Below are 13,540 nucleotides of genomic sequence, written 5' to 3' on the forward strand. Positions count from 1 at the left end.
CTCAGTTGACAGAGTCGAAGGCCTTTGTGAGGTCAAAAAAGGCCATATACAGAGGTTGATGCTGCTCCATACATTTTCTTGGATTTGTCGCACAGTGAAAATAAGTCCATTGTGCCTCTTAGTAGGTGGAATCTGCATTGTGACTCTGGGAGGAGCTGATTGAGGAGGATTCTTGCAATTACTTTCCCTGTGGCAGACAACAGGGAGACTCCTCTATAATTACCGCAATCGGACTTGTCTCCTTTCTTGAAGATGGTCATGAATATGGCATCTCTGAAATCCCCTGGCCTGCTCTCCTCCTTCCAGATAAGGGAGATAAGGTCATGGATTCTTGCCAAGAGTACTTCTCCGCCATGCTTTAATACTTCGGCAGGGATTTCATCTACTCCGGAAGCCTTGTTTTTCAGCTGTCGGATGGCCTTTTCAACCACGTCGGGCTGGGATTGTGTCGAGATAGTGGCGGATAGCATGCTGTGGGATGGAGTCAAGGACACTTACATTGAAGACGGAGTCTTGGTTGAGGAGATCATCGAAGTGCTCCTTCCAGCGGGCACTGACTGCCTTTCTGTCCTTGATGAGCACCTCACCATTCTTGGCTCTCAACGGGATAGGCCCTTGGGTGCTTGGGCCATAGATGGTCTTGACTGCGCTTAAAGAATCCACGCACATCATGGTTGTCTTCTAGTTGCTGGATCTCCTGCGCTCTTTCCACCCACCAACTGTTCTTTAGGTCACGAGTTTTTTGTTGGACCTCGGCCTTCAGTTGTCTGTAAATCTGTCTTCTTTCCCTCGAGTTGTGATGATGTTTCCAATTCAAGAAAGCCTTGCATTTACGATTTATTAACTCCTGGATCTCCTGGTCTTTCTCATCAAACCAGTCTTGATGTTTTCTGGTAGAGTAACCAAGAATCTCTTCGCAGGTGCTAATTATGGTGGACTTAAGGGCAGACCAGGCACTATGGACACTCTGCGGCTCCGGTTCATTGGGAGTCCTCAGGTTAGCTATGAGACGTTGACTGAATAGGGCTTTCATTGCAGGGTCTTTGAGTTCTTCAGCGTTGATTTTTCTGTGGCAGTGTTTCTGTTTCCGCCGCCATTTTGAGGCTAGGTTGATGGAGATAACGGAATGGATTAGGCGGTGGTCAGTCCAGCAGTCGTCAGCTCCTGTCATGGCGCGGGTGATGCGGAAATCCTTGCAGTCCCTCGCTTGGGTGATGACTTAGCTCAACAGATGCCCATGGCTGGAGCGAGGGTGTTGCCATTGAGGCCTTGTACTTATCTCTTTGACGAAACAAGGTGTTGGTTATGACAGGACCTTGTTCCTTGAACTGGCCTTCCCCTGCCCGCCGTGCCTCGCTCAGGCCGGCGATGTCGATGTCGAAGCGTCTGAGTTCCCGGGCTATGATAGCGGTGCGACGTTCAGGTCTGTCGCAATTAAAAAAAGAAAGACTTGCATTTCTATAGCACCTTTCACGACCACTGGACGTCTCAAAGCGCTTTACAGCCAATGAAGACTTTTGAAGTGGAGTCACTGTTGTAATATGGGAAATGCAGCAGCCAATTTGCGCACAGCAAGCTCCCACAAACAGCAATGTGATAATGACCAGATAATCTGGTATTTTTTGTTATGTTGATTGAGGGATAAATATTAGCCAGGACACCGGGGATAACTCCCCTGCTCTTCTTCAAAATAGTGCCATGGGATCTTCTACGTCCACCTCAGAGAGCAGACGGGGCCTCGATTTAACGTCTCATCTGAAAGACGGCACCTCCGACAGTGCAGCACTCCCCCAGCACTGTACTGGAGTGTCAGCCTAGCTTTATGTGCTCAAGTCCCTGAAGTGGAACTTGAACCCACAATCTTCTGACTCCGAGGCAAGTGTGCTACCAACTGAGCCACAGCTGACACTGGGGTTGGGGTTATCTATGAGGATCCTGACGTTCCAGGTCCCAAATTTCATTTTAAAGGGGTGGAAGATGCCTGTGCATGAATTCTTTTAATGTGGGGTAGCTGTTGGCCAGCTACCACACGAACTTGACAGAGCAAGGTCTTGGTCCAATGACAAGGAAACCCAGGACAATTCGAGACCAGGTTCTGCTACATAGGCTTAGCGCACATGCACGCACGGGTTTGCTGTTCCTCACACCCCCACCTTCCCGGCTCCCCTCCCCTATTATATTTTTAATATAAGTGGCAAGTAACATTCACGCCACACAAGTGCCAGGCAATGACTGTCTTCAACAAGCGAGAGTCTAACTACCGCCCCTTGACATTCAACGGCATAACCATCAGCGAATCCCCTACAATCAACATCCTGGGGGTCACCATTGACCAGAAACTCAACTGGACCAGCCACATAAATACTATGGCTACAAGAGCAGGTCAGAGGCTGGGTATTCTGTGGTGAGTGACTCGCCACCTGACTCCCCAAAGCCTTTCCACCATCTACAAGGCACATGTCAGGAGTGTGATGGAATATTCTCACTTGCCTGGATAAGTACAGCTTCAACAATACTCAAGAAGTTGGATACCATCCAGGACAAAGCAGCCTGCTTGATTGGCACCCCCTCCTGTCCCAGTACTGGCACTGGAAGGAGCTGTACCGATGGGACGGGCTCCACTTGCACCGGGATGGGACCTGTGTCCTAGCGGGAAGGGTAAATAGGGAGGTGGCAAAGGCTTTAAACTAGTAAGACGGGGAGAGTGATCTGCAAGAAATGAAACCAGCCTAAGGATAAACAAAACAGGAAAGGAGAGCATAGGGAGGATATTGATGACCAGGGAATAAATAGTTATAGAACAGGAGTTTTAAAAGATGGTTAAAAATAAAGTGAGAGGAATTGCAATTAAAAATGAGTTAATCTGTCTGTACACCAATGCACACAGTGCCTGTAATAAAAAAAGGGGAGCTGGAGTCAATCATGCGTTGCAAGGAACCAGTCATAGTAGGGATTACTGAGACATGGTTATAGAAAAATCAGGACTGGGAATGAAACATTGCAAGGTATAATATATTTAGAAAAGATAGAGAGGGAAAAAGGGGAGCTGGAGTAGCTGTACTTATTTGGGATAACATAATGGCAGTAAAAAAAAGTGTCGCAGGTGGAGGAAGAAATATGCAGACAAATTAGGGAAATGAGTAAAAAAAATAGAATAATAATCATGGGGGATTTCAACTACCCAGATATTAATTGGACAGAAGAGGTAGGTAAAGGTGATAAGGGAATGGAGTACAGGACTCCTTTCTAATCCAATATGTAAAAAGCCCAACAAGGGAGGATTCGCTATTGGATCTAGTAATGGGGAATGAACCAGAGCAGATAAGAGAAGTAAAAGTTGGGGAACATCTGGGCAATAGTGACCATAATATAATACGCTTTAAGATAATAATTGAGAAGGACATGGGTATGACGAAAACCAGCGTAATAGATTGGAGAAAAGCTGATTTTGAGGAGTTGAGAATAGAACTTGGGAAAATAAAATGGACAATAGTATTGGCAAACAATGATGTAGAATAGCAATGGGAAACTTTTAAAACGGTGTTCAACAGAATCCAGTAAAAATATATTCCACTAATAAACAAGAACAAGCTAAATACTACTGAGACACCGTGGATGAATAAAGCCATAAGGGGAAAATTGAGGGTAAGGAACGAGGCATACATTAAGTACATGGACAGGAGGGGAGAGGAACTATGAAATTAAATTATCAAGGAACATAAAACAAAATAGTAAAATATTTTACAGGCACATAAATAAAAAAAGGAAGGTCAGGATGGGAATAGGGCCACTAAGGGATGGAGAGGATAATACCATAGACAGCAATAGAGAGATGGCAGAGATATTAAATAATATTTTTATATTAAATAATTACTTTGCTTCATTATTTACCAGGGAGATAGAACAGGTGGAGATGACATCAGATGATGAGTTTAGTAATGAGTTAACTGCATTTAAGATAAAATGAGATATACTAAATAAACTAATGAAACTCAAAGAGGATAAAACCCCTGGTCCGGACGGATTACATCCGTGCATTTTAAAAGAATCTAGGGAAGAAATAGCAGAGGCATTAGTACACATATTTAATAGTTCGTTAAAAAATGGTGTAGTGCCAGAGGACTGGCGGATAGCTAACGTAATACCTATATTTAAGAAGGGAGATAGAACATGTCCAGGGAACTATAGGCCAGTCAGCTTAACATCGGTGGTGGGAAAAATAATGGAATCCCTACTAAAGGAGAAAATAGAAGAACATCTAGAAATGAAAAATATAATAAATAGTCAGCATAGATTTCAAAAGGGAAAGTCTTGCTTGACCAACCTAATTGAATTTTTTGAAGAGGTAACAGAGAGAGTAGACAATGGTAATGTAGTAGATGTAGTTTATCTAGATTTTCAAAAGGCCTTCGATAAGGTACCACATAATAGACTAATGAATAAGGTCAGAGAATGCTGAGTCAGGGGACAAGTAGCAGAATGGATAGCTAGCTGGCTTCAAGACAGAAAGCAGAGTGTAGGGGTAAAGGGTAGCTATTCAGAATGGCAGAAGGTGGAAAGTGGTGTTCCACAAGGATCAGTGCTGGGACCAATGTTGTTTGCAATTTATATTAACGATTTAGACCTTGGAATCAAAAACACAATTTCTAAATTTGCGGATGACACCAAATTGAGGGGGATAGTCAATACTGAGGAGGACTGCAACAAATTACAAGAAGACATTAATAAACTTGCAGAATGGGCATATAATTGGCAAATGAAATTCAACACAGATAAAATTAGGTATTATATTTTGGTAAGAAAAATAGGGAGGTCACATATTACTTGGAAAATAAGAATCTAAATAGAGGAACAAAGGGATCCAGGAGTACAAATACACAAATCACTTAAAGTATCGACACAGGTTAACAGGGCCATAAAAAAGCAAACCAAGCACTAGGGTTTATTGCTAGAGGGATAGAATTGAAAAGTAGTGAAGTTATGCTAAACTTGTATCGAACCTTGGCTAGACCACGCTTGGAGTACTGTGTGCAATTCTGGTTGCCATATTATAGAAACATAGAAACATAGAAGATAGGAGCAGGAGTAGACCATTCGGCCCTTCGAGCCTGCTCCGCCATTCAATGAGATCATGGCTGATCATTCAAATTCAGTACCCTGTCCCTGCCTTCTTCCCATATCCCTTGATCCCTTTAGCCTCAAGAAATATATCCAACTCTTTCTTGAATATATTTAATGAACTGGCTTCCACCGCCCTCTGTGGCAGAGAATTCCACAGGTTCACCACTCTCTGGGTGAAGAAATTCCTCCTCATTTCAGTCCTAAATGGCTTACCCCTTATCCTTAGACTATGACTCCTGGTTCTGGACTCCCCGGCCATCAGAAACATCCTTTCTGCATCTAGTCTGTCCAGACCTGACAGAATTTTATAGGTTTCAATGAGATCCCCTCTCAATCTTCTAAACTCCAGTGAGTATAAGCCCAATTGACACAATCTCTCCTCGTACGTCATTCCTGCCATCCCAGGTATCAGCCTGGTGAATCTTCGCTGCACTCCCTCCATGGCAAGAACGTCCTTCCTCAGGTAAGGTGACCAAAACTGCACACAATACTCAAGGTGCGGTCTCACCAAGGCCCTGTACAACTGCAGCAAGACATCCTTGTTCTTGTACTCGAACCCTCTTGCTACGAAGGCCAACATACCATTTGCCTTCTTAACCGCCTGCTGCACCTGCATGCTTACCTTCAGCGACTGGTGCACAAGAACACCCAGGTCTCTTTGCACTTCCCCTTCTCCCAATCTATTGCCATTCAAATAATAATCTGCCTTCCTGTTTATAAAAAGGATATAGAGGCACTGGAGAGGGTGCAGAGAAGATTTACAAGGATGATACCAGAAATGCAAGGGTACACCTATCAGGAAAGGATGAACAGGCTGGGTCTCTTTTTTCTCTTGAAAAGAGAAGGCTGAGAGGTGATCTAATAGAGGTCTTCAAAATCATGAAAGGTTTTGATAGAGTAGATACAGAGAGAGTATTTCCACTTGTGGGGAAGAGCAAAACTAGAGGCCATCAATATATGATAGTCACCAAAAAATCAAATAGGGAATTCAGAAGAAATTTCTTTACCCAGAGAGTGGTGAGAATGTGGAACTCGCTACCACAGGGAGTGGTTGAAGCGAATAGTATAGATGCATTTAAGGGGTGGTTAGATAAGCATATGAGGGAGAATGGAATAGAGGGTTATGCTGATATGGTTAGATGAGGAAAGACAAGAGGAGGCTCGTGTGGAGTATAAACACCGGCATAGACTGGTTGGGCCGAATGGCCTGTTTCTGTGCTGTATATCCTATGTAATCCACCACCTTAAACATTCACTCCCTCCACCACTGGCCCACCGTGGCTGCAGTGTGTACCATCTACAAGGTGCACTGCAGCAACTCACCAAGGCTTCTTCGACAGCACCTCCCAAACCTGCGACCTCTACCACCTAGAAGGACAAGGGCAGCGGGCGCATGGGAACACCATCACCTCCAAGTTTCCCTCCAAGTCACACACCATCCTGACTTGGAAATATGTCGCCTGACATAATAAAGACTCACTACGCACTTGGTTGTACATAAAGCAAGGCTTTAATCGACTTGTAACAAAGCATGGAGGTCTAGTTAGTAGTCACTAGCTTCCTGTTTCCAGACTGTCTCTGGCCAAGGTGGGCCCACGCCCGAGTATACTCCTCGGGCGGCGCCCTCAGCTGGCCGTTCAGTAGTACTTCTTGTAGAAGTTGCGATTTATGACATCGCCATTCCTTTATCATCGCTGGGTCAAATACCTGGAACTCCCTCCCTAACAGCACTGTGGGCGCACCTTCACCACACGCACTGCAACGGTTCAAGAAGACGGCTCACCACCACCTTCTCAAGGGCAGTTAGGGATGGGCAATAAATGCTGGCCTTGCCAGCAACACCCACATCCCAGGAACTAATTTAAAAAAACATAATTTAGTCCCCAACATAAAGCCATACATTCTGTCTTTACTTTTATATTTCCATCATAAGTTCCTATGTCCACATTTACAATGGAAATTACCTATGTAAACTGGTCAGACTGTAATTACAGCTTTCCACCAGTGGTGATGCTGCTGTGGTGGGAGGGGGAGGGTTTAAATACAATGTGACAATTTCTACTGTGAATGCAGACATAGGAATTTGTCATGGGAAAAATTGACGTGTGCAGATATTAGATTTTTAATATACAGGGGCCTAAAAGTTATGGTTCAAAAATGTTTTATTTCAGAGGAAAATTAACTTGGTGTTCTGTCTTGTGGAATTTATTGATTCTGAATTAGGAGAATGTCAGTGAATGAAATCCTTTCAACTGTGAATTAAACCTTAAATGTAGACACATTTTAAGCAATGTTTACATTTTTCAAGTTTTAAAATTCCCAAGTATTCCAATGGCTTCACAGCAGCCTGTACTGAGGCCTGTTGCTACGGCTGTATCCTATTAGGTTATGTATCACCAGTAAGCTGTGGATTGCAGACAGCTCTCTGCCTGCTTAGCTAATAAAAAACAGAAGAAGGAAGCTGCAGGGAGTCGGGGCTGTTGTGTGAGTGCTCGATGTGAAGCGTTAGTCATGTGTAGGAAGAGTCGCTGAGCTCGTGGGAGTAAGAAATGGGCGGCGAGCATGTAGTTCGTGAAGGTGAACGTTGCCTCAGGATTGTAAGACGTGTGGAATTACCCCTCGCCCCGTCCAACAGGTTAGAGAGTTCGGACTTGAGACTTATGAGAAATTACACCAGACACACGGTTCTGTCTTTAACCTTTTATTGTTCCTAAGACAGATTCAAAAGCCCAACCACTATTCGAGCAGTTCACCAATAATATTACAAGAAATCATACAGACACCCACCCGCCGATGATCCGTCCAGCGTTGATTGTAGGTCCTTGTGAGCGAAAAAACTGGCCAGGCCCCTCCTTCCCCCGACTGCAGCTCGATCCTCCTAGGCGAGATGACTGGCCAAGCCACCACCTTCGGACTGCAGTGCTGATTTTCTTTAGCCACCGTGTTTTATACAGCTTTCCTTGTCTTTTGCATTAAATCATTCATTCAGAGATAGTGAAATGTTCCTTTAATGTTGGTCTGAGCTGTTTTGTGCTGTCAAACATTTACAATCACACATCCTGTGTGGCTATTATTCAGATTGTCCTTACCACAGCCCCATATTGTTCATTCACTCCTGAAGTTTACAAAGGTGGCAGAAAACCACTTGGTTCGGTTCATGAGTTACGTCGTATTCTGCATTTCAAAACTTCAAAGGTTTGACTTCTCACCTCAGAAAGGTCACCAGAGACACCATGGGCTGGATTTTGATACTGGAGGCGTGTAGGAGGCGGGACTACAACTTTGAAGCTGTCAAACACGGACAATCTGTACACTAAGTTAATTCCTTCCACTCAGGCTGATTTAGAGATCTCTCCAGAACAGAAAGCTGAATACTGCAACTTTTGACAGCTCGCGGCCATTCTGCTTTCTGTGCCGGTGAGATGAGGGACACCCGAGACCTGAAGGAAGGAAGGCTGTAAAGGTAAGTAAAACTTCTTTAAACACTTTACACACACCAAACACACTTACCTCTGCACTCATGCACACATCACTCACCTGAACACCGGACATCTCGATCCCTCCAAGCCCTTCAGCCTGACGGTCTGCCTCGCTAACTTGGCGTGGTTTGAAGCCGTCGGGAATCCCACACTTCAGGGATAAAAATAGGGATTAGGCTAAAAACTGCCTGTTAACTACCTGTTAACAGGCAGTTAATTGGCACTAATCCCCTTCCCAGCACAGGTCGGGTATCTGCCTCCTTTGAAACTGGCATGGAGGCGGGTTGGGAGCGAGATGGGTTCGTGCCCCCCGATTTCGCGATTTTAAACCCCCACACGCCTCCAATCCCGCCTCAATGGCCCAATGAAAATCAAGCCCCATGTCTACAATACTCGGGGGCGGGGGGGGGAGGGGTGTTTATCTCTGTTGACTGTCACTACCCCCTGCAGTCACAGCCATGTTTCCTGCCTTATCGGTGAAAGACTGCTTGTTACATTTACCAATTTTATTTAACTTTGTAAAACCTTTTTGCCTGGCAAAGCATTTCAAGAAATATTAAAATTAAGGGTCTGTATATACTTTCTACAGGATTGAAGTGTAGTTGCAGAGAACTATCAAATCGTGTTTTTCTGAAGAAATCCTATTGCCAAGTAAAAGCATTAGCTGGGCAGCATCAGGTATTTTTTAGCCCAACAGTTCAACACCTGTGTCTACAATAAGCACAGCCAACAAATGACATTTGAAGTGCAGTCACTGTTATGTAAGCGAGGTCCCACAAAAGCAATGAAATAAATGGCCAGTCAATCTGTTTTGATGTTGGTTGAGGGATGAATGTTGGTCAGGACACTAGGAGAACTTCCTGCTCCACTTTCAACAGGCGGATGGGGCCTTGGCTTAACGACTCACCCAAAAGACAATGGGCTGGATTTTCATTGAGGAGGCGGGCAGGAGGCGGGACTACAACTTTCGGGGTTGTAGTCACGCCTCCATCGAGTTCTAGCCAACCCACGCGATTTTGACTTGATTGACAAGCAGGCCAATTAAGGGCCACCCGGCAACAGGTGACATCACAGATTGATAATTCATCTGTCAAGACCATTTGATAGATGAAATATCAGTGTTTGACAGCTGTTTGAAGCTGTCAAACACTGACAATCTGTACTCCAGGTTAATTCCTTCCTCTCAGGATGATTTAGAGATCTCCCCAGAACAGAAAGCTGAATGCTGCAATTTTTGACAGATCGCGGCCATTCTGCTTTCTGTGCCGGTGAGATGAGGGACTCATGACCTTGTGACTTAAGACGCAGGAGTACTACCAACTGAGCCATGCTGCCGCTTAAATCATTCCCCTCGCTCCCCAGTAAAATGTTGGTGTTCTGTAGGTTGGTACTGTTGCTGATGGAAGGAACCTGCTCATCTGTGTTTTGAGTGAGACTTTCTCCTATCTGGGAGAATGAGGATACATTTATAATGCTGTAATATGGTTCCTGCTTCCTGGCGATATACTAGCGACAAGGATGGAGAAGTCTATCTTGCATCAATTGGGCTTAACACCACATGTAGAACAGCTTTGCAAATGTAACCAGATGCTAAGGCCAATGCCTCCAACTAAAGTTTCAGTGGTAATGCAAAACAGTGGCGAAACTTCTCTTCAAAGATCTAACCCTACCGGTAGAAGACAGTTTTGCCATGTTGGTTAATGAGGACTGGATGTGTCTCTGCATAGATTGTACTCGTTCCTATAATTAGTCAGGAACAGTGTAGAGGTTTGTTCCCTCAGCTGACTAGGGCTGTTGAGTGCCATTTTGTTCACTTCCTAGCACAGTTCTCACTAAGTCTTGAAGTTATCATCCATGTAGAATCTGAACCACCACTAAAGAACCTTAAACTTCCAATCATGTCCCTGAAGAAAGTTTATCTGGGCAACAGAGACCCTAACTAATAATCGCTGAACTGTAAATATTTAATAACAGTCTTCTGTTTGGAACATACACATCAGGCCTTAAATTATAACAAATTTTGCTTGTGTTATGCAGTACGTGAATCCTACATTTGAAGGGATGATGGGCTATCGGCGAGAGGAATTGGTAGGGAAGGAGCTAATTGAAGTGCCCAAGAGCGATAAAAATAAAGCTGATCTTCTAGACACGATCAACTCCTGTATTAAAAAAGGAAAGGTGAGCGGTTGGCGATGTGACCCCGGGGGGGCGGGGGGAGGTGGTTGTCGTTGTCTCGCTCATTCCCTCCCTCCTCCTCTCTCTCTTACCCCCCCTCTCTATTTCACTCTTGTGAAGAGTGTTTAACTTAAACAATCTGTCATAATAAAGGACTCGCTGTGACTGGTGGTCACTTTTGGTGAATACTCAATCATCATTATTCCGACCACATGTCCGCGCCGTCACTAAGACTGCCTATTTCCACCTCTGGAACATCGCCCATCTCTGATTTGCCTCAGCTCATCTGCTGCTGAAACCCTCATCCATGCCTTTGTTATCTCTAAACTTGACTATTCCAATGCACCCCTGAACGGCCTCCCGCGTTTTACCTTCCATAAACTTGGGGTCATCCAAAACTCGGCTGCCCATGTCCTAATTCGCACCAAGTCTCATTCACCCATTGCCCCTGTGCTCACTGACCTACATTGGCTCCCGGTTAAGCAACGCCTTGATTTTAAAATTCTCATCCTTGTTTTCAAATTCCTCCATGGCCTCGCCCCTCCCCATCTCTGTAATCTCCTTAAGCCCCACAACCCTCCGAGATATCTGCGCTCCTCTAATTCTGGCCTCTTGCACATTCCCGATTTCAGTCGCTCCACCATTGGCGGCCGTGCCTTCAGCTGCTTAGGCCCTAAGCTCTGGAATTCCCTCCCTAAACCTCTCCGCCTCTCTACCTCTCTCTGCTCCTTTAAGACGTTCCTCCCACATTACAACAGTGACTCCACTTCAAAAAGTACTTCATTGGCTGTAAAGTGCTTTGAGACATCCGGTGGTTGTGAAAGGCACTATATAAATGCAAGTCTTTCTTTCTTAAAACCTACCCCTTTGACCACACTTTTGATTATCTGCCCTATACATCTCCTTATGTGGCTCAGTGTCAAATTTTGTTTTATAACGCTCCTGTGAAGCACCTTGGGACATTTTACTACGTTAAAGGTATAAATACAAGTTGTTGTTATTGTTATATGGCAAACTGAAGATACCTAGATCTGGATCATGAATAATTATTGCTCAAATGCAGGATTGACCAAGGGAATCCAGTTACCTAATCTGAGGAATTTCTCACACACCAGTGGGAGAAAAATGAGCTGCCCTGATCTCTCTGCTGGCAGAACACAATTATATTTCAATTTGATGAATTCTTATTTTAAACTATTTGTGCTCATGGTTTTTCAGGAGTGGCAAGGTATGTACTACGGCAGAAAAAGAAATGGCGACAGCGTACAGCAAAATGTGAAGATAACTCCTGTCGTAGGGCAGGGAGGGTGAGTGTAGTGTCTTCGCTATCTGGTCCAAAAGAGCAGATTACTGAAATCTAAGCCTTGCACACGAGCTGTAACATTAACCTCTGCATCCTGTGTTTCTGTTCCATATTATATACAAGCTAATTCTTGTGATTTTTCTTTTAACTGATTAATTATACTCCCTTATTTCCTGCACTCCAAGCTTCTAAACAATTTACTGCAGAGTGAATCACTTTCTGTCCCCTTTCCTAGTCTATACTTTTGGTCATTGTTTTACAGTGTTCCCCTTATTCAAGTTTCTAACCTCTTTGGCCCGCTTGCTTCTCTCCCCTTCCCGCCCCCCAAAAAGCTGGAAGCATAACACGATTTATTGGAGGGAGTTTGCCAAGTCTCTGCCAATGCTGCTTGGTGAATGTCGAGCTGGATGGAGGGAAATAACGCAGGCCAATGTCTTGTATTTGGTTCCTTGTCCCCTGCTCCGACTTGGAGAGCTATACCTCGCCACCACCAACTCCATCCTGGCATGCTCAGTCAAGGGTTGAGAATGAATTCTTACCTGAACTGAATGGTGCACATGGTTAAGGTACCTGCAGACTTGGTGGATCAGGAGATGGAAATCCAAACCTAGATTACCAAAAGTTACGAGAAGAAATTTCATCTACGCTTCTTGCTTGTACTTTTGTCTGGAGTCGCTGGCCTAGAAATTCATTAAGGCGCTGCCAGCTTTGCGGCCAGTTACCGCCTAAAGAGGGCTTCTGCGCCAAAAATGAGTTTGCGCTGATATTCAGCGCAGCGGTATTGGCGGCGGTAGCCGTTAGCGCTGCGCCGGCACCGATGACGTCATCGGTGTGCGCAGTGCCCCAGTTCCGCCCCAAAACCGGCCCGATCCCCATATTTAGTAGCGGCCGCCTCCTCCGAAGCGGCCGCAAACAGCGACCAGAAAACGGGGCCGTGCTGTAGCCTTAGTGGGGCGCTTTAAAGGGGAAGGTGCGGCCGGCCGCTTCTTCGGCGGCCGCCTGCCCGCACCTCCTTCCCCGGCCTCCTCCACCACCCCCCCCCCCGCGGCATTGCCGGCTGCTTTCCGCGAACCCGGCACTTCTCCGTGGTGCCGGGCTCATTTGCCGGCACTCTCCAGCGGCGATCTCCCCGTTGCAGGCAGCTCCCCCTTAAGAGAAGGAGGAGGCCTGCAGTACCGCAGCCTGCCGCTCTGCAGCGGCTGGCGCAGCGGCGCCAAGAGCGCTGAAATTCAGTGTCAGCGCCCCAAGCGGAGGCGGGCACACCCTGGTATAGCGCCCGGTTCCGAATTGGGGCGCAAACACTGAATATCTGACGATCGCTAATGGCTCCCCACCCAGCGCTAACTTTTGGGCGCGAGCGAGCTGGCCGCCCCAAAGTGAATTTCTAGGTCGCTGTCTATTTTACAAGACTTGGGGTGTAGTGGGGAAGGAACACCATGTATGTTTATGTACATCAGCTGAT

At 45.5% G+C, this 13,540-nt stretch overlaps 1 protein-coding gene across 2 annotated transcripts in view; it reads left to right on the plus strand.

Annotated features, from left to right (window-relative positions):
- The window catches only part of pde8a (phosphodiesterase 8A), a 204,699-nt gene that overhangs the window by 136,260 nt on the left and 54,899 nt on the right, over positions 1 to 13,540 (plus strand). For both annotated transcript variants that reach the window (XM_085968311.1, XM_085968312.1), the window contains 2 exons: positions 10,638 to 10,778; positions 11,994 to 12,082. In XM_085968311.1, coding sequence (XP_085824437.1) covers positions 10,638 to 10,778; positions 11,994 to 12,082 — 230 coding nt within the window. The remainder of the gene's footprint in view (positions 1 to 10,637; positions 10,779 to 11,993; positions 12,083 to 13,540) is intronic.

This window comes from Somniosus microcephalus, chromosome 27 (genome assembly GCF_052327205.1).
Source record: "Somniosus microcephalus isolate GS21.2 chromosome 27, FLI_Smic_1.0, whole genome shotgun sequence".
Taxonomy (NCBI): Eukaryota; Metazoa; Chordata; class Chondrichthyes; order Squaliformes; family Somniosidae; genus Somniosus; species Somniosus microcephalus.